The following is a 27461-nucleotide window of genomic DNA, read 5'->3' as shown; positions in this document are numbered from 1 at the left end:
TTAGATGAGAAATTAGACCAAGCCCTTTAGTTTCATTATTCAGGTGGCATATGAAGAATCTTTAAAAGTCCCAAATGACTTATTAGGATCACAGTTATCCATCCTTCACTGTAATGAGCGCTAATGACCTAATGCTGAACTGGGTATTGATCAGAATCCAATGACTTATGACTTTGGCCATCATGAGTATCCATTTGGAAGACACCTTGATTGGCCTTGATTCTCAAAAGCTGCATATTTATTCTCTCCAATGTTAAGTGTCAAAATCCAAGGTCAGAGCTCATGCCTGCCATAATTTCCCAGGTATGAAAGACTGCCACTTGTCAAGTGTTTGGTTTTTTTGGTCTTTAGTATGTACATCTGTATTACAAGTGGAAGGATAGCTGCCTGAAAATAGGCAGCTATTCTTGATTCATCTCAGTGTTCAAGAATCAAGATTTCTTGATTCACTGAGATATTCAGAAGACTTATTTCTTAGTTCCACTCAACAAGTATTTATTGTGTGGCTCCTGTGTGCCAGACACTGTACTAAGCTCTGGGGTGACTGTAGAAAACAAAGCAGATAAGAATCTCTGTTCTTATGAAGTTTACATGCTAGCAATATATTCTGGCTCATTATATTTTCTGGTAAACAGAAGAACAAACATCCATGAGTTATTCCATTCAGTGGGCATCTTGTTTGTGCTTTTCATGGCACCTCTTTTGGGAGCAAGGCTTTCTACAATGCCTATCCTAGTGTTCTTATATTAAGAGGAATTGAGAAAATGCAATTAGATCTCTGAAGATTGGGATTTTCCCAGGTGGGTCATAAACCTTAACATCTATTACTTCTGGCAAGTTCTAAAAAAAAGGTGTAGATTAGACTGAATATATACTAACCAGTCTGTCTTATGGTAATTAGATTTTTAAACAATTTTCTGCCACTAGCTTGCTTCTTAATTTTCACTTCTGTCTCAAGATAGAAACAGTAGAGAAAAAATAATTCAATTTGAGATAATGATTCAGGTTTCTAAAATCTTGGAGGCTTGGGACACTTTGATTCTATTATCTTTTTCAGACAGTTTCCAATGGCTTTTCTCTTTTTGGAAGTTTTAGGTATCATTTATTAAAATATGATATGATTTTATTTGGGGAATTCAATTTTGTGAGCAGTTATTGAGCTCAAAGGATACAGATGTGAAAGGTAAACTATACACGTCTGCCAGGCTCTCACAGCATATTTTGGGGAAACAAGAAAAGGAGGAATTATGTATTGGATGATTAAGAACAAAACAGAGGCAGGTACAAGAGTGCTGTGAGGACAGAGGCCTGAGTGTATCTTACCCTTCTGTGGGTGAGGACATGGGATTGCAGAGGGAGCTTATAAAGGTTTCAAGAGGAGGCTAACCCTTAGTTCTTTACTACGGAGCCCTAGCTGAGTTTCCAAACTGAGACAGAGATATCAAAAAGAAAATTTTTATATATAATACATATTATTGGGTTAATGATACTACCATTTAGAGAATACTTACTACGTGTTGGGCACTGTGCTAAGCATTTTACTGGCATCATCTAATTCTCATTGCTTCTGTTGTGAAGCAGGTAGTATTAACTGTGTTTTATAGATGAAGAAACTGACCCAAAAAGGTTGAGTGACATGCCTGATGTCACATGCTAAGAAGCTCTGCAGCTGGAATTCACGCTAATGTATCTTTGCCTCCAAAGCCAGTGTTCTAACCACTATGCTTACGGCCTTTCTTGTGCTGCTGTATTCTCAAACACAGTCTCTCCATAGATATTTTGGACTGTGTCGTGCCAGGGACTCCTCCATACTTATGATGAACTGCATTCACCCAGGGAAGCTGGGCCAGTCCTCCTTTGTATTAGTACTTGATTTCCTGTGAATGCAATGCAACCTCTTTCTATCACTTCTCTAAGTAGCTGGGTGCTATTATGACTTCACATATGTGTGTCCCTTGATCTAATTTGGACTTACTGTGTGGCATTGGTCAAGTCACATAGTGAGAAAGTGATGAAGTCTCACTTTCTCATTTTCCCCATTTGCCACTGCTTTGGGAATGGTTATTAGGACAAACAAAAGCAATATTAGTCTGGCCAAAGATGGAGTGAGATGCTTTCATTTGTGGCTTTTGTCCCTGGGAGCTGAGTTGTAGCTGGACTGATCCACTCTGAACTATTCCGTCTTTTGTGACAGTTGTGTTTGCCTTTCCAAGAGCCTAAAGCACAATCACAGCTAGCTCACTCTCTTTCCCAGTCTCCAAGCATTTCCACGATGCCCCATCATTCCAAGACTGTCATCGATGCAGTTGTCTCTGTTTTAGATGACGACCTTGCCCCAGCTGTCCCTGGAGGACGGCAGCTCGATGAGTAAGTCCTGAAGCTTGCTAGATGTGTCTCAGTATTTCACATGCCTGCACTGATTGGACAAACCCTGGTATGGGCCTTAGGACTTGGTTGCCTCAAGTGTCCTGAACATCACTACTTAAAGTGTCTCTCTGGTGATTTATTTTTCTGACTTGTGTTTCCTTTTTCAGCAAATGAAAAGATTGAAGACATCAATGGCTGTCCGAAGAACAGATCCCAAATGGTAAGTGGTGCATAGGTAGTAAATGTTTGAGTTCTGTCAGCAAGCCCTGCCTCTAAATGATATTGACCATCTTGAAAACTTTCATACCAGATGCTTTACTCCAGGGGATTATATTAATAAACTCACAGCTATTTCCAAGTAGCCATGTTCTGCTTTTCTGACATTTGTTGGCATTTATTGAAAAATGGCTGTGATTTTTATGTAGATTGTGAGACAGTTAAAGTGAAATATTGTCCTTGCTCTTAGACACAAATTATGCAGAACTGGTACAAACATATACATGTTTAGTACTTGAACTGTTATGGCTCGTTCTGCTTCCTCAAAGACCCACATCAATATGTGTTTGTGTATGGAGCTGAGGCATGGATGAAGTGATGGTATCTTACTAATCAGAAACTGGAGCATGTGGTCAGATTGCCTTTAAAGGTTAAAATGATGTGAAATCGGAACTGTGACAGGAAATGTGAAATGTGCAGTCACATCTGAAGCTTTTCAACATAACCTTTGCAAGTGATATTCTCTCTGGCATGATGCATTTAAGCTCTGATATTATAGCTTTATACATAACCCCCAAAACGAATCTTTTAAAAATCTGTTCTTTTTCTTATTGCATGTCCTGCACATAATCTTTGAATTAAAATTTATGGTCATTGTTGAGTTCAGAAAACATTGGCTTAGTTTTTCACTTCAAAACACACTTCAAGCATGAATATTTACAAAAAAAAAAGTATGTTTTCAGAGTCTGTTAAGATAACACTAATAACCTATTTAAAACATGAAGGCGGCAACTTAAGGACAACTATTTTTTGCTGGATATTCATTTGCTTCCAGAAATCTAAAAAAAAAAAAAAAAAGCTTAATTTGCTTCTGTAACCCCTTCCTACCTCCTTTGAGTAGGCACAGTTTGATAGGTCTCATTTCAGAATAAACCAAAGTGATTGGCATTCCTTGGGTTTACTGTTTAGTTTTCTGAATTGTTATGCCAGTGACTTGGGCAAATAGGCAGCCTTTTTAGCTGGCTTTTTTAATGCACATTTTTAATATAAAGATGTCAGTGTATGTATGGAAGGGAAGTCATTTTCCAGTTTATATTCTGAAACAAGTTTTTGTTGTTGTTGTTCCACTGAAGGTTTTCTTTCTTTTTGATTCAAAGACCAACCACTCCTTACATAGGAAAGTCCCCAGGCTGATATCTCATGGCTGCTTTGACTTTTGGAAAAGCTGGGCTGCTATTTTTGCTGCAGCTACTGCAGCTGTCTAGGGTATTAATAATTGAGAAAATTTGGATGATAGAAGACTTAATTTTAGTGCAGGCATGCTACACATGTAGTCCTATCTTCATATGAAACAGATGCATTATTTCCCTCCAGGATAGATACTGATGCACTTGCCGCAGCCCATTATAATGTGTGTGTAGAACTGATATGTGGAAATTGTCAACCTTTTATTCTATTTGGTGCACCTGTATTCTAAGCACCTTCTATTGGAGGTTTTGCGTGTTGTTAGAGTCTACTTCCAAGCTTATACAGATTGAGTAGCCCTAATCTGAAATATCTGGGACCAGAAATGTTTTGGATTTTGGAATATTTACATTATACTTACAGCATCCCAAATCTGAAAATCCAAAGTGTTTCACTGAGCACTTCCCTTGAGCCTCATGTCATGCTCAGAAAGTTTTGGATTTTGGTGTATTTTAGATTTTAGATTTTTAGATTTGAGATGTTCAACCTGTAATATTGTCACTTCAGATTCTTCTTTACAAATTTATTTCCATATGTAAATAAGTTACTTATAAATACTACCATAGCACCAATGCAGTGTTGCAGTTTCTCCATAACTCTTTCAGCCATGCCAGTGCTATATTGTTTTGTTTTTGTGTGTGTGAACTGTTTTTTTTTTTTTTTTTTTTTTAGAACACAAGAATATAAAATCCTATAATTGTCTGTGTAATTAGTTCCAGCTTAGGGGTAGGGAGGCAGACACAGTCTTGTGGTAAGCCTAGCAGAGAGTAGTTCAGCATACAGGATGTGAGTCCAGGAAAACGTAAGAACCTCTGCCACAGTCATTCTATTCTGTAGGAAATGAGTAGGATGATGAGAAGGACAATAGGATCATTGTTCTTGCCCCTACATCACAAAACAATGACAAATTCATAAGGCAGCACTCACTAGATTACACAGGAAGTTCTTTCGATAGACAGGCATGGATGATTTTCTGGCTAATAGGACACCTGTGTGCACACAAGCATATATAGAGTTAAAGCATTTTTGCTCATGGGAAGTATAATTTGAGAAGATGGCATAGGGTGTGAGCCACCATTTCTAGATTCCTAGGTGGTTAACCTCCCAATTAGACTTTATCTGGGTGGCCAATAATAAACATTTGTTGTTTACTAAATATTGCCTGTTTGGAGGATACCAAAGGAGAAGATATATAGAAAGCATGGCAGAAGGAAGATGACACACAATGAGATGAGAACTTGGGAAGTGTATCCTGTTAGGAGGGTAACGGGCTCTGCTAGGAAAAAAAAAAAATCAGCATAGAGTTAATGCGGTCACTCCCTAAGAAAACAGATAGAGCACCTTTAGGGCCCTTTAATAGTAGAGACAAAAGGAGTTTTATTTCAGAGCAGGAATGGAGTGGGTGCTATTCCAGTTTTCAGTGGGTCAGTTTGTATCCTCAGCTCAAGAGTAGGTTAGGAGCATGAGCTTTGTAGGAGGAGCAAGCCCTGGAAGAGGGCACCTTTTTGTCCCTCCCTTCACCCTTCCTAACCCACTAGACTGCCCAGCTGCTCTGTTCTCTGCTGTAACTCCTGCTGTCTTCCCAGAGGATAGGGAAGTGAAAGCAGACATTTGTGGAATATGACCTAGAGGATTCCAGGGACAGCAGTGCATAATCATAATGGGCTTGGCATTGTGTACTTTTAGACTGTCAATCAGCAAGCAGTCACAGAGTGCCTACTAATGCGAGGTGCTGGGCTAGGCCAAGCTGAATACACAGGTGACCAACATGTGATACCTGCCCTCAAAGAACTCGGATAAGTGGGCAAGAGACCAGAGAACAATTAGAAGAATAGACTTGCAGCTGCTCCCACAGACATCTGTGCATGGCACTGTGGGGACCCATTCTACCCCCAGGGCAAGGAAGGTTCCTAAATAACTTCTAAAGGGTGAGTCTTGAAAGGTCAGAGAGTTCACCACAAGAGATGATGGGTGGAAGAGGATTCCAGCTGGAGACAGCCAGGCATGGAACCCATTTCTGGAGAATGGGTTTACCTGAGGAAATCATGGATCCCACAGAGGAAGGTTTTACAATCATCCGTTGATTGTACCAAATTGCCATGAACTGTGTCTGGTGAGGCGCTTCTAGCCTCTCGGCAGCATCAACTCCTTGTCCTCTTGTACCTGAGGTGAAAGGAGGGGCATGGAAGAGCCCAGAGTACAACAGACTCATAGGTACAGACGTCTTTTCAGACCTGGGACAAGCCTTGTGCATGCTTCATCACACAGATTCCTACATCTGGGGGAGAAACCTCAGAACAAAGTTTTCTAGAGGAAAAAATTCAAGGTCATCAATTCCTGTGAACAGAAGTTCAGCCATGAAATTTTGGAAATGGAAACACAACCCAGTTGGAAACGGCTGTTAATATTTTTATATCAGCACTAATGTGCATCTACACAGTGCTTTAAGGCTTATGAGCCCATCACACATTCAGTCCTTCTGACTCTGCTGTGGGCTGGCGTAACACACACCTTTTGGGTGAGAAACTGAGATGCTGTCCCCAGGACTCAAGCCTGATGCTTTTCCATCAGCATTTGTAACCCTCAGTCCCGCCCTCCTCTTGGCCCTGGTAAAATGGCACCAGGTCTGTAACCCAAAGGCAGAGAGGCACAGCAGTGGCTTCCCTTTCCTGGAGCAAGCCCAGCCTTGACTTGTTTTTAAGGAGCCCTTTGCCCTGTTTCAGTCTGACCCAGATGCTTTTGGGGCCAAATCCTTGGAGATGGAGCTTTAGAAACAACACTCCCACCCCATTCCCTCTCCCCCACCAAATTCATCCCCTTGGCCCTTAAATAAGTTTGTGTGTGTGCGTCAGAGCTGGTTAAAATGTTTTGTCTATTTAACATTGCCATGGCAACCAAGGGGCATCTCTTTGGCTTTCAAGTGGTGTGTTCAGCAGAGTTATGTGTTAGTGTGGAAGGGAAAACATTGCTTGGAGGTTAGCCAGCGGGTGCTGGGGCGGCCCTGCTTCCCAGTTTGAACTCACTGTACTAAAGACGTTGGGGGCATTGGCTCACTTTGGAGCTTGGGAATAGCCAGTGGCAGGGGGTGGTTTTCTTTTTTCATCATTATTATTTTAAGCAGCTTGGCTCTCTGTTGTTGATTAGGAGAAGTGCAAAGTTAGGGAGGCTTGCTTGCCTTTTCAGCAAAAAAGCCCCAGGCCTGCTTTCCCCTTTAGCTGATCTTGGACCTGGGGTCAGCTGAGCCTCCCAGCGCTGAGCCCCTGCTTCCTCCCGGGCTCTTCAAGGAGTCCTCCTGCCTTCTTCCCTCAGTGCATCTAGACTGAGGGTCAGCCTGAGCTTGGGGACCAGCCAGGCCAGGTTTCTAATTCCTTTTCTGCTATTCTGCAGCCTTGAGCTAATTACTTGACTCTTTGAAGCCTCATATTTCCTGTTCTATGAAGTGGGGTTGATAATAATACATACCTCATAAAGTTTTCATGAAGACTAATGAGGCAATGAAAATGATAATAATGGATAATAATAACTAAAGTGATAAAATATAACCAAAGCTTACAGTGTTTGCCTTGTGCCAAGCACCATTCTAAGTGCTTTACAAATACAGCATGTCCCCTTAGTTCATCCTCCCAACAGCCCTTTGATGCGGGTGATCTTATTATCCCTATTCTCCTGGCATATAATCTGCACTCAATACATGGCAGTTACTATGATAATGAAGATTTCTTTCAGTGATCATTCATGTTTTCGGGGACATAGAACCTTTCGGAAATCTGAGAACCCTTCAGAAATCTTCTGGCTCTCTCCTCCCCAAATTGCACTTACCCCAGAATTTTGCATACAACCTGAGCAGATCATGAACCCCAGAGGCCAGCTCATGTATGCCCTGGGGCTCCATAGACTCCAGGTTTGGTGCCTCTGCTGCGTAGGGCACAACTCTGCTTCTCACCCTGTCCTTTCAGGGAGCTCTATGGAAAATGCCAGCACTGGAGTTCCTAAGACAGTAGGAATCTGCACTTAGGCACTGAGAAGGGCCAGGCAGTGATTTTCTAACTTCTATTCCATAAGCAGAACCCCTCATTTTCCCAAATAAAAGCTGTGGAACCCCATATATGAGCGATAAAAGCTGCTATAAGTAGGGGTAGGTAGCCCAGGACAGGGCCACCATAGCTGCCCCTTGCAGGAGGCCAGTACCTGGGGAGATGCAGCGGGATGCAGCCTAGGAAGGAACATGGCAGTGTCAGGTTTCAGCTCTGCTCCTGGCTCCAGCCCTCCTTTCTCTGGTCCTCCTCAGTCTCTTTTCTGTGAAGTCAGATTAGGTCTTACCTCTGACCTCTGCAAGGCCTCACAGCTGAGAGCAAGGGCTGGGAAGGCCAACTGCTTGTAACCCAGGTGTGTCCCTTAGGCTCTAAGGGAGCCAGTTCCTATAACAGAGGTGGTAACAGTACCTGCCCCATGGGGTTGTTTTAAGGCTTCCATGAGACAATCTACATGAAGTGCTGGCATGTTGCTGGCCACAGAGTTGCTGGCCTCAGTAGATGTTAGCTCTTTTGATGATTTTTCAAGGGATTTAAGTATTTGTTAAAAAAACAGACATGCCTCGGGAACAGCCAACTCTGCTTTTGGGTGGGGGCTTGTTTAGTGGAGTTTGAATTCATTTGTATACCTACATCTCTCTGAATGATAGCACTGGAATCAAAGGAAACCCCTGAGAGATCTCATGTCACAGAGCAGTGTGGTCAGTCTTGCTCAGTCCCATCATAAGTGGCCCTGGATAATCCACTTGGCCTTAGCACTTCACTTCCTTCTATGAGAAATGCGGAAGAGAACAACACCTCGCAGGGTTACCATGAGATTTTAATGAGCTAACATTTACTGAGCACTCACTATGCACCAGACTATGTGCTGAGAGCCTACTCAATCACTCAAAACAGCCCTGTGATAAAGATGCAGTTATTGTCTATATTTTGTACATGGGGACTGAGGATTTAAAAGGTTGCTCTTGGTCCCAGATTGTTTACCTAGGGAGAGGCAGAGTTGGAGCTCAGACCCAAGTCTATTTTCAGAGATATGGTGTTTACCTATGTGACAGAGAAGGGGTGTCATAAAAATAGTCTCCACCTCACCAAGCCTTGTTCTCCTTAGTTTTCATCTGCAGATACAGCAGAACCAGTTAGGCTTAGCTGAGAGTTAGCAAAAAGGGAGGAGATGGAATATTTCTGGGAAGGGCCTGAGTTGACCTGCTGATGGGAACATGAAAGCTGAAACAGGGGCAGGTGGCCCCTTGTGAAAGGCAGCTCCTTGAATTGGCCTCAAAGAGCCCTGGCGCCAGGTACCTCTGGCTGCATTCTCTCCAGAGCCTCCTGGGCCAGGAGAAGGCCATCTGCAGTGGGATCAGGTTTCCAGGCCCAGTGACCTTGAGCCCTCCCAACAGCTGCCAGAAAGCCGGCCACATGCCTGGGGAGTGTCTGAGATCCTTGGGCAGCTGAGTTGCCTCTTCCCTGGGCCTATTTTTACACAGCCCTAAGGGCACACACATGTTGCAGAACCAAGAAGGAATGAAGAAAAGTCCACAGGCCACTTAGAATTTAAAGCAAAGTAGAAAGAGCTCAGGGCCAAGATCAGCAGGAAGCATCCACTGCTTCACACCCAGGGCGGCATATACACACTATCTTATGTGTTGGCCATCGTTCATTGTCTTTCAAAGATGGCAACAATCTCCACGTCTGTCTGTCTCTTCAGTCATGCCTGTTTAAAACTGTCATTGCCTTCCCATTTCCCTCTCCATACTCTTTAGCACGGAATAGAAGATCCTTCAAGATCTGATTACCATCCTTTCCTGCCACTTGGCCACTCAATCTCTACGCCCCAGCGAGACCAGATACCTTGTAGTATGCCAAAAAGGCCATGTATTCTCATGCCTTTGTACTCTGGTAATATACAAAGTACTTATTTACAGATAAATTACTGTCCAGTCTGCCAGGACTGATCTCCCACTTGCCCCTTCCTGGGCACTATGACCTTTAATATTCAGGTCACTTGTTTCCTCAAGGTGTTGACCTAATGAGGTGCCTATCATCTTTTGTGTCCCCAAGTGTCCTGTGCCTGCCTTTAACATAACACACTCTCTTGTGGTTGTCTGTTTACTCATCTTCTTGAAGGAGATACCATGTCTTTCACTTGAGTATCCTAAGCATCTGTCATTTTGGTGACTGGGCATGTAGTCAGCATTTAGTAAATACAGGATGGGTAGGATGGACAGATGGAAAGACCAGGGAGGGAGCTGGCCTGAATGTGTGTGTGTGTAGCTGGAGGATTCTAACATACCATTATTCTGATTTCATTACCTATAGCTGAGCAGTACTTTGAGCACTCAGTATTAATTTGGAAGTTCTTAATAGGATTTAAGAAATAGATATGTAGTGCTGTTCTAGAAGTGTCTTTCCCTGATTCTTTTCTTCCTCAGTTTATCCAGAGGACCCAAATAGAACATTGTAATTACTCTCAGGACTTGTGGTTAATTTTTAGTTTATTGAGTTTTTTGTGTTGCTTGAGGTGAGCGTATTTAACCACCCTCACAACCACCAGTTTATTAATGTTGATAACAAAAATGATGATAAGGTACTGTTCTAAGTTCCTTCCATGTTTTAACTCATTTTATTCTCATAACCATCCTATAGGATGAGAAATATGTTTTATCCATTCCATTAAAAAGAATGGAGAACTTAGACCTTGATACCATTTATTGTGCTCTGCCAGGGGCCAGCTGTGGGTTGTGATAAAGAACCTCTCATTCTTTCCCCTCACACTGTAGCATCTTTGTCCCTGACTTTCCACCATGCTTTTATTTAATAAGGTATAGCAAACACTTAGAGTAGGTACTGGTTTAGATATTTTATCTGTATTGACTGATTTTATCTTCCTAAAACTCTGTAAGAGCATATACAATTATGATTGCCATTTTATAGATGAGGAAACAGAGACAGAGAGCAGTTGAGTAACTTGCCCAAGGTCACACAGCTAGTAAGTGGCAAGCTGGGGTTTGTTTGCTGGAAGCCTGGCTCGAGAGTCTACTCCCTTAACTGTTATGTAAAGAAATTGATTAAAGAAGAAAAAAAAGACTCACTATGACATGGAAAGACAAACATTCCATTTGTTACCCTAGCCCCTCATCTAGGCATAGGCAGAGGCTCAGGATGAGGCATTCTGTTGTGGGAAGGAGATGTGGGATAAGAAAAATAAGCATGGGCTCTGGGATCAGGCTGACCTAGATTCCACACATGGGGCATGTGTGCTGGGCAAGTTAATTGAATTTCTCTGAGTCTGTCTTCTCATCTGGAAAAGGATAATGATGGAAGCTACCTTCTAGGGTTGTTGTGAGGGGGGTATAAAAGGCACCTGGTCTCGTCCTGGCTCACAGTGAATGCACATGAGAAGGTCATTCCCTGCCCTGTTTACAAGTCACATATTTTCTAACTATGGTACATCAAAAGATTTTTTCTTTTTCTTTTCTTTTATTATTATTATACTTTAAGTTTTAGGATACATGTGCACAATGTGCAGGTTTGTTACATATGTATACATGTGCCATGTTGGTGTGCTGCACCCATTAACTCGTCATTTAACATTAGGTATATCTTCTAATGCTATCCCTCCCCCCTTCCGCCACCCCACAACAGTCCCCGGAGTGTGTTGTTCCCCTTCCTGTGTCCATGTGTTCTCATTGTTCAATTCCCACCTATGAGTGAGAACATGCGGTGTTTGGTTTTTTGTCCTTGCGATTGTTTGCTGAGAATGATGGTTTCCAGTTTCATCCATGTCCCTACAAAGAACATGAACTCTTCATTTTTTTATATTCAAAAAGTACGCCCTCAGTGGGGTAGCTGAACAGTGTCAACCCATCCCCAACAATGTTCACATCCTAATCCCCAGAACCTGTGAATACGTTATCTTACCTGATAAGAGACTTTCCAAATGCGATTAAGGATTTTGAGATGGGATAATGATCCTGGATTATCTGGGCAGGCCCAATGTGATTACAAGGATTCTTATAAGAGAGAGGCAGGAAGGTGAGAGAGATGTGACAATGGAAGTAAAGTTGGAGAGAGAGATTGGAAGATGCTAAGTTGCAGGCTTTGAAGGTGGAAGAAGGGGCCATGAGCCAAGGAATGCAGGTGGCCTCCGCAAGCTGGAAAAGGTAAAGGAAACAGATTCTCCTCTAGAGCTTCCAGAATGGATGCAGCCCTGCCAAATCCTAGGTTTTAGCCCACTGAGACTGATTTTGGACTTCTGACCTCCAGAACTGTAGATAATACATTTGTATTGTTTTAAGCCACTAAGTTTGTGGTTAATTTGTTGCAGCAGCAATAAGAAACTAATACACTCTGGGCTACATGCAAAATAACTCTTGCTGTATCAGAGAGTAAGCTATTTGGGTTTTACAGCGCGGGCTCATTTTGCTGTAAATGTGGGTTCCTTGGATTTCTGAGTTTACTGGAACGTGCCTCTATTGTTAGAACCCTTCAGAATGGAGCTTGCTGCATCAGTACATTCAGAGCACATCACTGTAGGGAAGCATGTGGAGGACAGAGACCCACAGTTTTTTATTTCTAGTACTGTGTCCACACTGTGGGCCGATATACATACTAAGCTGTCATGGGAGAGGCAAGTGCATTTTATCTCAGTAATTAGAAGTGAATATTGCATCTTCTGGACCTCTTTGCCAATGTAAACTCACAAATAGGTACTTTGTCCCCACAACTAACATATGTTTATCTTGTTAATTAACATAACATTTAAGCAAATGTTAGGAATTTACCATATTTTATATGCTATTTAATAACATCAAAGCTTTGTAATGTGAATAGTTTTTTAAAAAATCTCTTTCAGTTCAATAAAAATATCCATATTCTCAGCACTTGGCATAGGCCTAGGTATGTTAGAAGTGCTCAGCTAATTTTTCTCAGATGAGAAAGCTAAGCAATAAGTGGTCCAACAATCCAGGAGTTTCACAGAGAATGGAGTGATGTGACATATCAAATTTTAATATTTTGAGCGCACTGTGTAAGTTTAAGTGCTCTCAAGAAATGTGGGATTCAGTCTCTTCTCTCACAATTTTATATTTTAACTCAGTTCTAAAGGTATATGAAAAGACATCAAAATAACAGATTATTTTCATTAATAAGGGAAATGGTGTTTGGGTTGGTAAAGCCTCCATTAGCCGTGTTCAAACTTTATATGTGAGAAGCACCTGGAGAGATTATTAAAACAGATTGCTGGACCCATCCCCAGAGTTTCTGATTTGGTGTGCCTAGGGAGGAGCTGGGGAATTTGCATTTTTTGACAGTCTCCCGGGTGCTGATGATGTTACTGCTCTGGTGACCACACTTTGCCAAGCATGACACATTGTCTCTGAGTTAAGTAACAAAGCCTCTTTGCTGGGATATGACTGAGCAAACATGCATTTAAATGTATATTAGTTTGTAAAGTTGTTTCCAGTTTTAAAAGTTAATATGAGGGAATCCTTTTGCTTTTTGGAAAGGTTAGGATGCCTTCAAGCTAGTCCAACCTGTGGCCCACAGGCCGCCTGCAGCCCGGGATGGCTTTGAATGAGCCTCAACACAAAGTTGTAAACGCTAGCATTAGGAGATATACCTAATGCTAGATGACGAGTTAGTGGGTGCAGCGCACCAGCATGGCACATGTATACATATGTAACTAACCTGCATATTGTACACATGTACCCTAAAACTTAAAGTATAATAATAATAAAAAAAAAGAAAAAAAAATCACGAGATCTTTTTTTTTGTGACTTTTTTAAAGCTCATCAACTATTGTTAGTGTATTTTATGTGTGGCCCAAGACAATTCTTCTTTTTGCAATGTGGCCCAGGGAAGTCAAAAGTTTGAGCATTCCTGCTTTGTACATTCTTTTTTCTTAGAACTATTATATGTTCCAAATTGATATGATCTGAGCTGTGCCTGTGGTCATGATCTGGTTGGAGTTTGAGATGCCTTCTCTACCCTCTTCCAGCTCACTTAACCTCTAACTTTTTTTTTCCACTGAACATTTGGGGTGATAATTCTTTAGCACACTGGGCTTAAATGCCTGTGTCCCCACTAGACATTAACTTCTTTGAGGACAGTAGTCACATCTGTCCATTTGCTCACACTGCTTAGCAACCTGGTAGATGCTCACTCAGTGAATGTTTAATGAAGAAGTTCCCAACACACCTGCATTGGGACTGAGGTGTTGTGAGTGGCAACATGTTGTACTCAGGAAGGTTAAAGAACATAGCAAATGTGAGGCTGACCGAGGTTGGGGCTGGGGGAAGGGAAACATAGCTATAGATCTGAGCTGAAAGAGAAATTGGATGGTGATTTATAACCGTGTGGATTGTGGTTTATATAAAAGCCATCTGGGCCTCATGCTTGGATCCACCTCCCTGCATATGTCTTCATGGAGTTCTTATGTTTCAGCCTAGCATCAAAGAGGTGTTTTTTTATATATGTGTTGTTTTTTTAAAAATTTTGCTGTGAAGTGGAACTTAGCAGGGAAATCCTGTTTGCACTTTGTAAGGCATGGCTAGCCTATGGCATCTGCATGTTGGAAACTGGTCAGGTCAGTGGACAAGTGCCAGTGTGCTCACTTCAGAGAGTAGAGAATGGTGGCCAAAAAGCTAAGTTGAGGTGCTTTTAAAACAAAAACTGAAGAGATGCCAACAGTTAGATAAAAATCAATATATTTCATTAAAATTGATCTTCTATGGATTGGCACGCAACAGGCAAAAAATTGGCTATAACTGGGTAGCAGCTCCCCCCTTTAGGTGGGTGTGGGCTGTTTGTCACACTCTCCACCATTCCCTATTGTCTTATACCTAACCCCTTTTACTCATTTGTTACCTGCCTATCCCCCTGCACACATTTGAGGTTTTTGATCCCTAAATGATGATATTCTCATAAGTTTCCTGAGCTTCCTCAGGAATCCCAAGCAGTGGCATGTGGTAGCTTGAGAGGCCTATAAATGTTTATATTGACTTAAATTATTCTTGCTCCTGAAGATTTAGAACCTAAATATCTTCCCTAAGAAAGTTACTTCTTCCTCTGTGAAGTGTCCTTTTTAAAATGTAAAGGTTAGATTTGGTTTGGATGGACTGATTACTTATTGCCTTGTTGTACTGCTGAAATCAGAGGGCAGGAAAAATGACCAGGCAAGGTGGTCATTTTTCTCCCCAGCTCTGGCAGAGCACTTGCTGTTTGGTTGTTAATGCCCCATGTTTGCATAGGGCTTCATAGCTTACAAAACACTTCCTATTGTGTTCAAATTCTAACTCTGCTGTTTAATAGCTGTGACTTAGGAAGGCTCTTAAACACTCTGTGCCTCCATTTCCCCATCTGAAAAATGATAATAATATCTACCTTATCTAGTGGTGGATTAAAAAAATAAAAATTAACTGAAATAATAATGTATGGGACAGAATTTAGCGCAGTGCTTCAGGTTTTGTAAGAATGCAAATATTAGTTTCTGACAAGGTCTCTGTACAGCTTTCAAGAAAGGAATAATTATCCCCATTTTACTGAAGGAAAAACTGAGGCTTAGGGAAATTAAGTACCTTGCCCAGAGGTGGCCAAGGAGCCCTGAGAAATCCACAATTCCCTAGACTTTCCACCTGGCCATTCGAAATCCTTGATTCCCCTGTCTACCCTTGAAATCTCCTCTTAGTAATAGCTCCAGTAATGATGAAACTTTGAGATGAGTTGACTTTTCCTATTTCAGTAGCTTTCTTGGGTAAGAGGGCTCCCACATTGGTGGGAACATGGTACCAGTTACACAGAGTTGAATGTGGGGGCAGAACCTGTCCACAATGTCATCTCCTATACTTTCCCCTGAAGGAATATGAAGGCAAGAAGAAAGAGGCATGCATTTCGGGTTTCCACTGAGGGACTACCCGTTTATGCTTTTAGTAGGAGGCTTTCTGAAATGAGTCAACGTGGAATTAAAGTATTCCTCAGGCCCCCTTCTGTCTCTCCAAGGAGATTGTACAGAAGAAACCCTAACCAGAGCAAAGGGCCTTTCATGGTTAGCCTTTGGATAGGGTGTTTCTTCCTACTTGGCCTTTTCCTCTACATACATTGCATAACCAGTGTTGTGAGACTCCTTTGAGAAGGATTTGCCGGGATTTGATTTGAGTTTCAGAATTCATTGGTTGCCTCCTTTTATGAATGATTATCACATGCTCTCTCTTTATGATCACCCAGCAGTTTAATTTTAGCCCTTGGGGTGGGTGGAGGGAGCCTTCCTGATATGTGGATATGTAGATAGAACCATATGAAATGACCAATATTTAACCATTTTTTACCTACAGAAATGGCAGTTTTATCTAGTTCAACCAAAGATTTGGCAAGGATGTAAATAGTAACAGAGGTTAGCATTCTATGACAACTTAAAAATTATCACTCTTTCTTCACAGGTGCATTTGATATCTTGTGGCCTTGGAAAGCTCAAGGATATCCTGTAATGGAATCCTTCCTTGTCTAGTTTCTTCTCCTCTTTCAGTGGATTTTGACCATGCCTCTGACACTGTGGCTGTGGCAGCAGGCAGTATACAGAGTGGAGAATTAGTTGTTACATGCTTAATTATTCTTAATTTCATAATTCCTAATTGGTTGGCATGTAGCTCTTTGCCTTTATCACAGATTTTAGAATTTGAAACTATTGGCCAAATCGTTTCTTAGTTTAAAATATTTTGTGTATTCCTTGCAAAATTCCCCAAATTATATATTCACGATCATCAGTGATTTAGGATTCAGGTACAACTCCTTAGCCATGCCTACAACTAGCTTTTGAAATAAAAAATAGATTGAGGTAATGTATGTGGATGTTTCTAGTATTGTGCCTGGCATATAATAATCACCCACTGATTGCTAGCAGAATTTGAAATTAGAGTGGAAACAATGGTGATTTGGGGTTAGATTTCTCATAGACATTAACACAATAGGGTGTTCTATAAAGGCAGAGAATAGCAGACCCATGGCCTTCATTCTAGCCATCATCAGAGTGGGTGAACAAAGTCCTGCAGGATTCTGAATTGAGCATTAACGCATTCAAAGGTATTTGCTTGGCTTTGTTTCCTGCTTATGGATGCCACCAGGACAGGTCTTATATTTAAGTACACACTATCCTTGGAATTTCAGGAAATGCATGGATTGACTGTTCGTGAACAAGCAGAAGAACCATAAGCTGCCGATAGTGGCAAATTGGCTGAGGCACAAAGCACAAAGCTGACTTACACAGGCTGGTGTGAGGGAACTGGTACCAAGCTGAGGAATGAGTTTCACTCTTGGCCTTCCTCTACAGATTATTCCATTACCATATTCCTTTATATCTACTTGTTTTGTGGGTATAACAATGTGGTCTAGTGGTTTTTCCAAAACTGAAGATTCACTGCACTCTAGAGACATATCTACTCCTGAATTTCAAGGATCTGCTGTCTTATTCAATTTTGCATTTATATTCTGCTACCTCTTGAAGATTCTATGGTGGCTTCTAGGTTTAAGCATGTAATATGGCAAAGATACCAAAAAAACAATCCAGACCTTTTTAAAAGAGCATGGTGAGTAAGTGTCAGGCTTTTGAGTAGGTGCCTTGATAAGAATAAGTTGTCCTTTAACATATTTGTGACTGTATGTTTAGTGGAGTGATTGTTTACTTAAAGTCAACTCTTGCCCAGGAGACTAGCTGCCCCTTGAGGGAAGGACCACACTGTCTTGTCTGCCTGCATTTTCTGCCCATTGAATAGGACTGAGAAGAGAGTAGATGCTCAATCTGTATTTTCAAGGAATGAATGAGACTGTCAGGTTCCAGGTAATTGCACTGGGTGAAATCTCCAACAAGTGTCTGTAGTCCCACTCTGTCTACCTCTGTTGTCTGTCTTGGGGGACTGGAAGTCAGGATTTTTTTCTTAAAGTTTGAGTCCGAGTTTATGTCCTCCTCTGTGGGCAAAACCAATGTTTTCTGCAAAAACTACTTGATTTTTAAAAAGTAGAATTGATGTATGTATATATTATATAATGATTTCCACAATCAAAGTAATTGATACTTCAGTTACCACGCATGCTGTACCTTAGATCTCTAGAACTTGTTCATTTTTTTATTATTTTTTGAGACAGTTTCGCTCTGTCACCCAGGCTAGAGTGCAATGGCATGATCTTGGCTCACTGCAAGCTCCACCTCCCGGGTTCATGCCATTCTCCTGCCTCAGCCTCCCAAGTGGCTGGGACTACAGGCGCTTGCCACCATGCCCGGCTAATTTTTTGTATTTTTAGTAGAGACAGGTTTTCACTGTGTTAGCCAGGATGGTCTCGATATCCTGACCTTGTGATCCACCTGCCTCGGCCTCCCAAAGTGCTGGGATTAAAGGTGTGAGTCACCGCGCCTGGCCAGAACTTGTTCATTTTATGACTGAAAGTTGATGCCTTTTGACTACCATCTCTCCATTTCCCCCATCCACCAGCCCCTGCTAAACCACTGTTCTGCTTTCTGCTTCTATGAATTCTACTTTTTATAATCTCACATATAAACAAGATCATGCAGGATTTGTCTTTCTGTACCTAGATTATTTCACCTAGCATAATGTCCTTCAGGCCCATCCATGTTGTTGCAAATGGCAGGATTTCTCTCCTTTATTATGGCTGAATAATATTTTATTGTGTGCATGCCACATTTTCTGTATCCATTTATCCTTTGATGCATTGCACACTTAGGTTATTTTCATATCCTGGTAATTGTGAATAGTGCTGCAGTGAACATGAGGGTGCAGATATCTCTTTGAAATACCAATTTCCTTTCCTTTTGACAATGGTAGTTCTTATGGTAGTTCTATTTTTAATATTTTGAGGAAATTCCATACTGTTTTTCATAAGGGACTATTGACTCTCCTTAACCAAAACTATTTGCCTAAAAGGTCTTAGGGTTTCTCATGCAACTCAATAGAAGAGACTTTGACCACAAAGTTTTTTAGATAGATAGTTGTGGTTCTGGCAGGCTAAAAATGAATGGTAGTGACAAATTACGTATTTGTAGAAAGGCTGTACTAGTGTCACATAATTTAGCAAGTCTCAGAGTGTCTCACACTTCAAAATGATCTTTCACTTTCAGGAAATGCCACTGGTATGAAAATTCTGCCATTATGAAATTACATGAAGAATGAGCCCTTTTAGAGCTCTGAGTATGTGAAGTTCCAGATCATTGACATATATCCACCCACCCAATCCTCTCAGTAATGGTGGGAGATAGATATCAGCATTTCATGTTACAGATGACAAATCTAAGGCTTGAAGCAGTTAATAATTTTCTCAGAGTCTTGTGGGCATCTGTCAGGGAGCCAGAACCAGGTATGGAGGAGTCCAAAGTCATATTCTCTTAAACAGATATTGTCACCTAATAATTGTGGGCAAGAGGTAATGTGGGAAGCCAATGGCAGTCCCTTCTATCTTGGTGTGAATTTGTTTATCAGCATCTTTTCAAGAAAGAGGTTGCGGAGAAGTAAGCATGACATCAGGTTACGGAGAGGGCCCAGATTCCTGGAGAGCTGTGCTTGAGAGGAAAGCCTGGAGGAGGAAACGGAAAGCAGATAAGCCTGTTCGATTCTGTTTCACCAGGGGCCAACCCAAGACACAGCTTTGGAATGTCCTGTCCTTAGAACTATTGCCCAGGGCCACTCATGCCTAAAATTACAACACAGTAACAAAAACTACCAGTTGTTGGGCACATATTAAACATCATAAATATATCCTCTTGTCTAATGACAACCACCACCCTAGGGGGTAGGTGTTATAATGCCCATTTTATAGATCAGACCACTGGGGTAACTTGCTGAACATCATCATTTAGTAAATGCCAGAAACAAGATTTGAATCCAGACTTGTCTGAACCTAAAGCCTGTGTTACATCCTCTAAATATCACCCCTTAGCCCTAATCATTCCCCTTTTGTGTTTGTGTCCAGCTTCTAGCTTGAAGTCCTTGACTTGGAGCAGTGATTCCTTTTGGAAGTGCTAGGAAGTTTTCAGGAGAGTTACTCTGAAATTGTAGCAGGATAAAGGATACACAGAATGGGATACTGATTGAATGTACACAAAAGTATCCTTGGGCCTTTCTGACACTAGTCACCAGTGGAATTTTTCCTCTCGTAGGGTCTACCATCTCTAAAAGAGAACAGAGTTCAGCCATAAGAGTATCTTATGGGAGCCTCCAGAGTAAGGATAGATTTCTAGAACTTTAGCCACAACTCCCCTCCCAGGTTTCTTTCTTTGTTTCAAGGGAAAAATTGAGAAGTTGGAAAATAATAGGGAAAAATATTCTAGGCACTTGGAAGCAAAGTGGAAAAAGATAGTCACTGGAGGAATTTGAGAATCTTGCTTTCAATTTTTTCTCTAGAGATAATTTTTTTTTGTATCCATATGGACTTACCCATTTGCTGTAAAGCAGAGAAACTCTTAAAAAGTTTTTTAAAAAGGGAATTTTTGACAACATCTTGGAAAGCTGAAGTTATAAATATTATAAACAGTATGGTGGATAACACTGCCAAATTAAAGGCAGGAGCTGGGCAAGGCAATAAAGCAGGAGGAGAAGCAGTCTGACATAGGGACTCATAAGCTGTGTCCAGCCCGATTCCCACATTCTTAAGCTTTCCTGTTTCAAAGCCACCATGAGAGCTTGAGTTGGCTTGCTGTAAACGTTGGTGCTTGAATAGCCAAAGCTGGGACAGAGTCATGGAGCCCCTCTTATGACAAGATGAAGTTGGCTTTCTTTATACATCAGCCTGTGTGGCTTACATTACAGAAGGGCAGGCCCTGATGCTCCCAAATATTTCCATAACTAGGAGAATTGGAAGTATCACCATGTGTTTCCCTCATTTCTGAGGTCCGCTTCTAAAATTAAAACTGTAGTGTCAGGACCCCGCAAGCTCTGCCCTATGGAGTTGTGCATCTCCAGGACCCCACTATGCTCCATGAGACATGTGATCTTGTGAGGTTGCTAGGCCCCCAACACTGATACGGGTGGACAAAAAAAAGAAGGTGGGTAAATCGTGCGTAAAGTTGTGGCCTCTAGGAGTATAGAGCAAAGAGACAGATAACACTACAAGACAGACATTTAGGAGGGCATTTCCCCAAAGTTCATTTTGCTTTTTGGTTTGGTTTCATGGTTTTTTTCTTCTTTTTTAGTTTTGGAAAGAGACAGAGGAAGGGGTATTAGAAGGACATGGAGACCTCGTAGATATGGAACAGACATTTCCAGTACATGTGACCACAGATGTTGATATCTGCCTCCCATCCCTCCCCTTTTTTGTGACCAGCCTAGAAGCCACCTTGAGGCCACTGTTTGACCCATCCCTAACATGAAACAGCCCATCCTCCAGCTTTCAGATAGGAAGGACTTGGCTGGGCTGCTACTTCCATGGTAATGGGGCAGGTCGAGGTGCTGACAAGACTTCCCAAGGAATGAAGAGACCCTTGCCTTCGCTCCGTCTCCATGTCAACTGCTTTATGTGGTCAACATGCCCCAATGTGGCCCCGTTTACTCTTGCTCAAGGGACCTCTCGTTGCCCTTCTCCCTTGCCTGCCATGTTCCAGACATTATGACTTTTTTTGGGTTCCAGAATGTGGTATATTGCATCCTCTATGGAGTCTTTTAGCTTTAGATTCCCTAGGCTTGGTAGGTTCTCATTCTCCCCACTCTTGGTGCCTGGCTAACTCCTTAGGTCTCAGCACAAATTTCCCTTTATTCCTTCAGTAAACAAATATTCTTGAGTAGATCTATTATGTGCTGCACCCTATCCTAGGTGCTTGGGGCTACATCAGTGAATGAAGCAGACAAAAAACCCTATCCATGGACCTATGTGCTGCCTCTTCCTTAAGAAATTCTTGTCTGTTACCCTCCCCCTGGCCCTGCTGCACCCATAGGCTAGATTAGGTCTTCCTTCCTGTGTACACGTTCCCAACACTCTTCTCTTTCACAGTAACCATAACAGCTTGTCATCATGTACTTATTTGTGCTTTCTTTATTTAATGCTGGTTTCCCTATGTTAGACTGTAGGTTCTACAAAGGTTGGGGATTATGTCTGTTTTATTCAACACTATATACTCAACACCAGCACTTTGCTTGACACCCAGTAGGTGCTGAGTAAATAGGGGTGAAGGAATAGATAAATGAATGGGTGACAATTATTTTTGATGGCAAATAGCAATATCAGGTATGAGGGTCCCACATACTTCTGGGAGGAAGTTGTTTGAGTTGACATATGAGTTTTATGAAGAAGCTACACTGTGTTTCCAAAGTCACCAGAACTTGTAGGTTCTCACTTAGCCTTGCCTGGGGTCTAAAGCTCCTACTGCCTAAGCTTTAGGCATTTCATGGTTTACAAAAATGGTTGTGACCATGCCTGACTTTAATGCAGCAGCTGTTTGCCTCTCCTTCCAGACTGGAGATTTCCCAAGGGGCTTGGTGAGAAACTATTAAACCATAAGTACTACAGTTCCATTTATTTGGCATGCCCAGAATGTCATCTTCCCCTAGACTGTGGTAGCACCCATAGAGATGGTCTTCGTTTGCATTAATCATTTTCATGCGCTTTGCACTCAGCTACACTGGTATTCAGAGAAAAATGCTGCCATGACAACTGCCACAACAGATGGTATTTGATCAGTCTCTAAGCTACCAGGGAGATATATAGCAGTGCTTCCGAGGTTTGCATATTTTACGTTATCAGGAGACCCAAGTCCAGCCTTAATCATGATTGAAATGCAAAGTTTTCCATTTGCTTCCTATCTCCTGATTCTGTTTCCAGTTGTTTGGCATTTGTTTTGATTTTTCTAACTCCCTGGCTCTCCTTGGTGGGGAAATACTTCAGGATATGGGAGACAAAGGCTGCAACACAGCCCATGGAAGTTGCCCTGCAAGTCTAAAGGTCAGGGACTGTTGAGAAACTAAACTTTGAGATGGCAGTCTCAGCTGAGATTGGCAGAAAGGCTTAATTGCAGCCTCTCTCATGGATGTTCAGGCACTGCACAAGGTGGAGGCCACATTTTGCTCCAAACAAAGGGAATTCTGGGGAGGTGCATCCTGGTCTGCCCCTTTTCTTTACCTCCATCCTTCATCCAACACCTCTCCGCTCCCGGAGTCTCCAAGCCATGTGGTGGTCCCTCTTCTGGGTTTCCCCCTCTACCCCAGCTAATGCTGCAAATTCCAGGAACTCAGTCCCAGAGAGCTTGGACCCATTTCTATGGCAACAACTACAATAGCTTCTCACCCAGTCACCAGCCCCCTTCAAAAACACTGGAATGTCAGACTTCATACAGATTTTTTTCAGCTAATTTTGGAAAGTAGTTTACATTGGCCACTACATGCTAATGAACAAGTTTGGTCTTATTTACATACTTTGCTGTTTAAGAGTCTTTTCTTTCACTCTGCCTCCCAACTTTAATCGGATCCTCATCTCATGCTGTGTGTCTGGATCACACATAAGTCTTGTTAAAGATGGGCACAAGGACATCATTGTGTTGTAATGACTACTGGGTTGCTGCTGCTGGGGCCGTTCCCCTCTTGAGATGTGGTAGGAGTTTGCAATTTCAACAGTACATGAAGATGGATTGTGTTTACCTGTACAGTATTTAGAAGAAAACCTTAAGGTGAATTTTAATCACAAGAGGGCCTGGATCAAAGAAACAATCTCCCTTTCTGATCTCCTTCCAAATGAAGCCAGGAGGTTGGAAGCCACATCTGACCCCATTCTGCTTCCCAGCCTCACTCTCTTCCTGGGGTGCAGATGAAAGACTGTGGGTCTCAGCCGCCTTGTCAGGAGTGATTTTTAACCTTAATGGAATATTATTAAAGAGTGGATTTCAGACTTGAGGAATGTTTTTTGAACTCCTTCTGTGAACAGAGAAATCATAGTAGAAGGGAAAAATTCAAGGCACTTGATGGGCTTACGAATGATCTTTTAAATAATGACAAAGTTCTTAGTTTTAACATCTTCTGGAGTGCAGACCAGCCATCTGGTTTTGGCTCCCTGTATTTCATCTCTTTAGAAGAAAACAATGGTGCCCTTAGGCCTTCCCTGTTCACCTAATAAAGGAAGATCCTAATGCTTCTCCTGTCTATGTGCTCTGATTCTTCCTGAGAAAGACAGGAATCAAGGTGTGTGTTGAATGGCTCTGTGGACCCTAGAGAAGGATTATCTAAATGCAGGCTCCTAGGTATGACAGGGAGGAGGACCTCCTGGTTTCTCACCCAGCTCTGCCATTGACATTGACCTGTGTAATCTTGGTCAAAAATCTGACTTCCTTACCTCACTTTCTGTATCACGTAATACTTGCTAAAACCAACACCATCCAAAGAATTGAGTGCCATGCTGGCACAGAGCAGACATCTACACAGTGATGTTGACTGAATGAATGCTTGAAAGAATCCTATAACTCAGGACTTCTCAATCTCAGCACTGTTGACGTTTTGGACTGGACAGTTCTTTGTTGTGAGAAGCTGTACTGTGCATTGTAGGATGTTTAGCTACATCTTGGCCTCTATCCATAAGATGCTAGTAGTACCCTGCTCCCATTGTGACAGCCCCAAATGCTGCCAGACATTGACAAATTGGTCCCTCACCTCCACCCTCCATCCCTAGCCAGTGGAGAACTACTGATCAAAATTATAAAATTCTGTGGAAAAAATGACAGGACTTTAAAAAGTTAACAAAGAAGTAGTATTCGGGTAACTTATTTATAATTATTCATTCTTTTAATAGAATCGGACATTAAAAGAAAGTCCAGCAGATGGCTGAATTGAAATGTATCAAGGCTAGCCTTGCAAACAGACACTATCATGTACTTTAAATGATGCTGTATGTGTTGAATGTTCCATAAATATAAGTAATGTACTTTATGCTTCTTGGAATGTGAGTTCTATAGAAATAGTGTTGTAGTAGAGCAGTGCTTTTCTTGAATATGTTGGTGGTTGTCTTTATTTTTTTCTTCAGTGCCATATTGCTGGACTATTGCTGAAAAATCTTAACCTACCTCATCAGCCCACCTCCATGACACTTCCCAGAATAAATATCAAGTGTACTATTTTTGATTTTGCAATAAGAGATTCGGGGATGGTGAGCTTTTTCTTTTTCTCACTTTCCATGGGGACATAATTGCCAAAGCCTCACTTACCAGCCATGTGCAAGATAGTATATAAAAGAAGTAGGAGGGAATGATAGGAAAAGGCAGGCAGTAGAAGAGGGGTTTTATAATTTTATTATGATTTAAATACTGGTGTCTCTTTTGGGGGGCAACAAGTCCTTTTGAGTGGATTTGGTATATTACCATTGTGTACAAAAGTAGAAATGAGGACTGATAGTTAACATTTGTTCTCAAAAGCAGGGTTTCATGGTATGGTGAAGTGGCATTTAGAGACACAACTGTTATTGCACTTACAAATGCGAGCAGATTGCTCCAAGACATCACACACAGGGTACTCCCGGCCAGTCTTGTCTTTACTTTCCCCTCCCTCATTCCCTCTAAGCCAATAGCACCTGGTTGTCTGCATTTATGTAAATGCAGGCTCCTGTGTATAACAGGCAAGAGGACCTCCTGGTTTCTCACCCAGCTCTACCATTGACATTGACCTGTGTAATTTTGGTCAGAAATCTGACCTCCTTACTTCACTTTCTCTATCACATAATACTTGCTAAAACCAACACCATCAAAAGTGGTCATCCATGGGGCTGGACAGAGGACAGGAAAGATGAAAAGAAAACTCACATTTCCTCCATGTGTATAAGAAAGGACTTTCTGCAATGATGGCAGGTATAACTCATAGCATCAACATTTAGTTTGCAGCAAATTGCATTCTGCACCTTTTTCTAGAGATGAAAAAATGTATTCCAGATGAGGACCCTTGAAGTGTGAGATGGAGGTTGGAAAGGAGATGGGAACCTGTGCTAAAAATGCAAGGATGGAGTAACTTCAAGCTCAGGGTCGAGTAGAGTCTATATTATGGGTGCAGTTTTATTCAGGTATCCCATAGCTTAATTTAAAGCACTTGGAAGATGTGAAGACTGGGAGTATAAAAGTCATAAAATGCCAAATGTCAATAGGTGGGTGGATGTGAACTTCAGGAAGACTGCCTTGGAGCTAGACTTTACTCAAATTAGAACTCTTAAATGTAGACACTTTACATTTTCTGTGGCTATGAAGGAGCATTGGGAAATTGCTTGGAGTTGAAGAAACGAGAAGGGTCACATGTATACTGTAGAAGGCAATCATTTATTAGTTCAAAATAAATTTCACTGGTTAAATACTGATTTGAGTTCATAGGAATGTTGATGGAACCTGGGAAGTAATGAGGGGTGGGGTGATTGTGGAGGCGAATGAATGGGGTCCCCATTGTGAAATGCAAATTGTGTGAAATTCAAAGATCTCTGTGCCAAGTCTAAAGCAATTTCTTTTACTTATGGTACCCATTGACATTAATCAAGCCAGAATATTTTCCTTTAAACCAAAAAATAGTTAGCCCTGATAACTGAAGTAAAATTAGCCTCTTGGGAATGACCTAATTGTTCTTTTGGGAAGGCTGGACACTGGCTTGCCCTTGGCTGTGGTGTCAGCCCTGGCAGACCTGGCAGATCTCACAGACTCTGGTGGGTCCTTTCTTGCCACAGAAAGCACAAAGGACAGAGGGGTTCAGGAGGTCACAGCCCTCCCAGTCATCTGCAATGCCTGCCATCCGGAGAATTTTGTGAGTAAATGCTACCCAGATTTCTGCGAAAACTCCCATTCACTGTTTGTACATTTGACTGCCTGCCTCTTTGGTGGCTGGAAATTTCTCCCAGCTGCTGGTAGATGGGTGTGTCAGCAGCTGGGTGTGTCCACTAACCTTTTCCCCACCTCCATTTTTCTGGCAACTGCTCAAGTTTTCAGGATTGCACTGGTGGTGACAGTGATCAAGATGAGAGCTCCCATTCCACCCTGGTTATTTTTGGCAGCTGTGAGCAATGCAAGGCCTCAACTTTTGTCACTATGTGGTTGGGATATTAGGTAACCTTTTTTTCCTGTGCAAGTACAGACAAAAGAGAGTGTCCTATCTTGCGTTCATTCATCGGCCGTTTTTACAGCATTCTGTTTTCCCATTGTTCCTAGTAAGAGATGGCGCTGGAGAGGCTGAACATTTATTAAGTATATATTGTTTTTCCCTCCTAGATTGAAAACATAGATGCCTGCTTGAATTTCCTGGCAGCTAAGGGAATAAACATCCAGGGGCTGTCTGCAGAAGGTGAGTCAGAGTGCTTGTCACGAAGCTGCCTCTTCATCATTAGAAATGCCCACCTGTTACTTATGAATGATATTAACACCATTAAGACAAGGGATGCTTGTGGGCTCCTCTGGTTCTGTTTTCCTTTATGTTGCTCAGTGGTTGCCTAGACTTGAGGATGCCAACGACTTACTCCAAGAATGTGGATTCAACCATACCAGCCACCTCTGCAAGACCCTGAGAGGGTAGTGAAGGGGAAGCTGTCCTATTTGAGAAAGACTTGCTTAAACAATGCTGATTTGATTCACCTGTCTAGTAATTCAGTTAATTGTCAAGTCAGGCCTTATCT

General features: G+C 41.9%; 1 protein-coding gene across 17 annotated transcripts in view; it reads left to right on the top strand.

Annotated features, from left to right (window-relative positions):
- Nucleotides 1-27461, top strand: part of NAV2 (neuron navigator 2) — an 882771-nt gene that overhangs the window by 597845 nt on the left and 257465 nt on the right. For all 17 annotated transcript variants that reach the window (XM_063728134.1, XM_063728135.1, XM_024254960.2 and 14 more), the window contains 2 exons: nucleotides 2535-2587; nucleotides 27061-27133. In XM_063728134.1, the coding sequence (XP_063584204.1) occupies nucleotides 2535-2587; nucleotides 27061-27133 (126 nt within the window). The remainder of the gene's footprint in view (nucleotides 1-2534; nucleotides 2588-27060; nucleotides 27134-27461) is intronic.

The sequence above is a fragment of the Pongo abelii genome, chromosome 9 (assembly GCF_028885655.2).
Source record: "Pongo abelii isolate AG06213 chromosome 9, NHGRI_mPonAbe1-v2.0_pri, whole genome shotgun sequence".
NCBI lineage: Eukaryota > Metazoa > Chordata > Mammalia > Primates > Hominidae > Pongo > Pongo abelii.
This window is presented reverse-complemented; position numbering and strand designations above follow the sequence as displayed.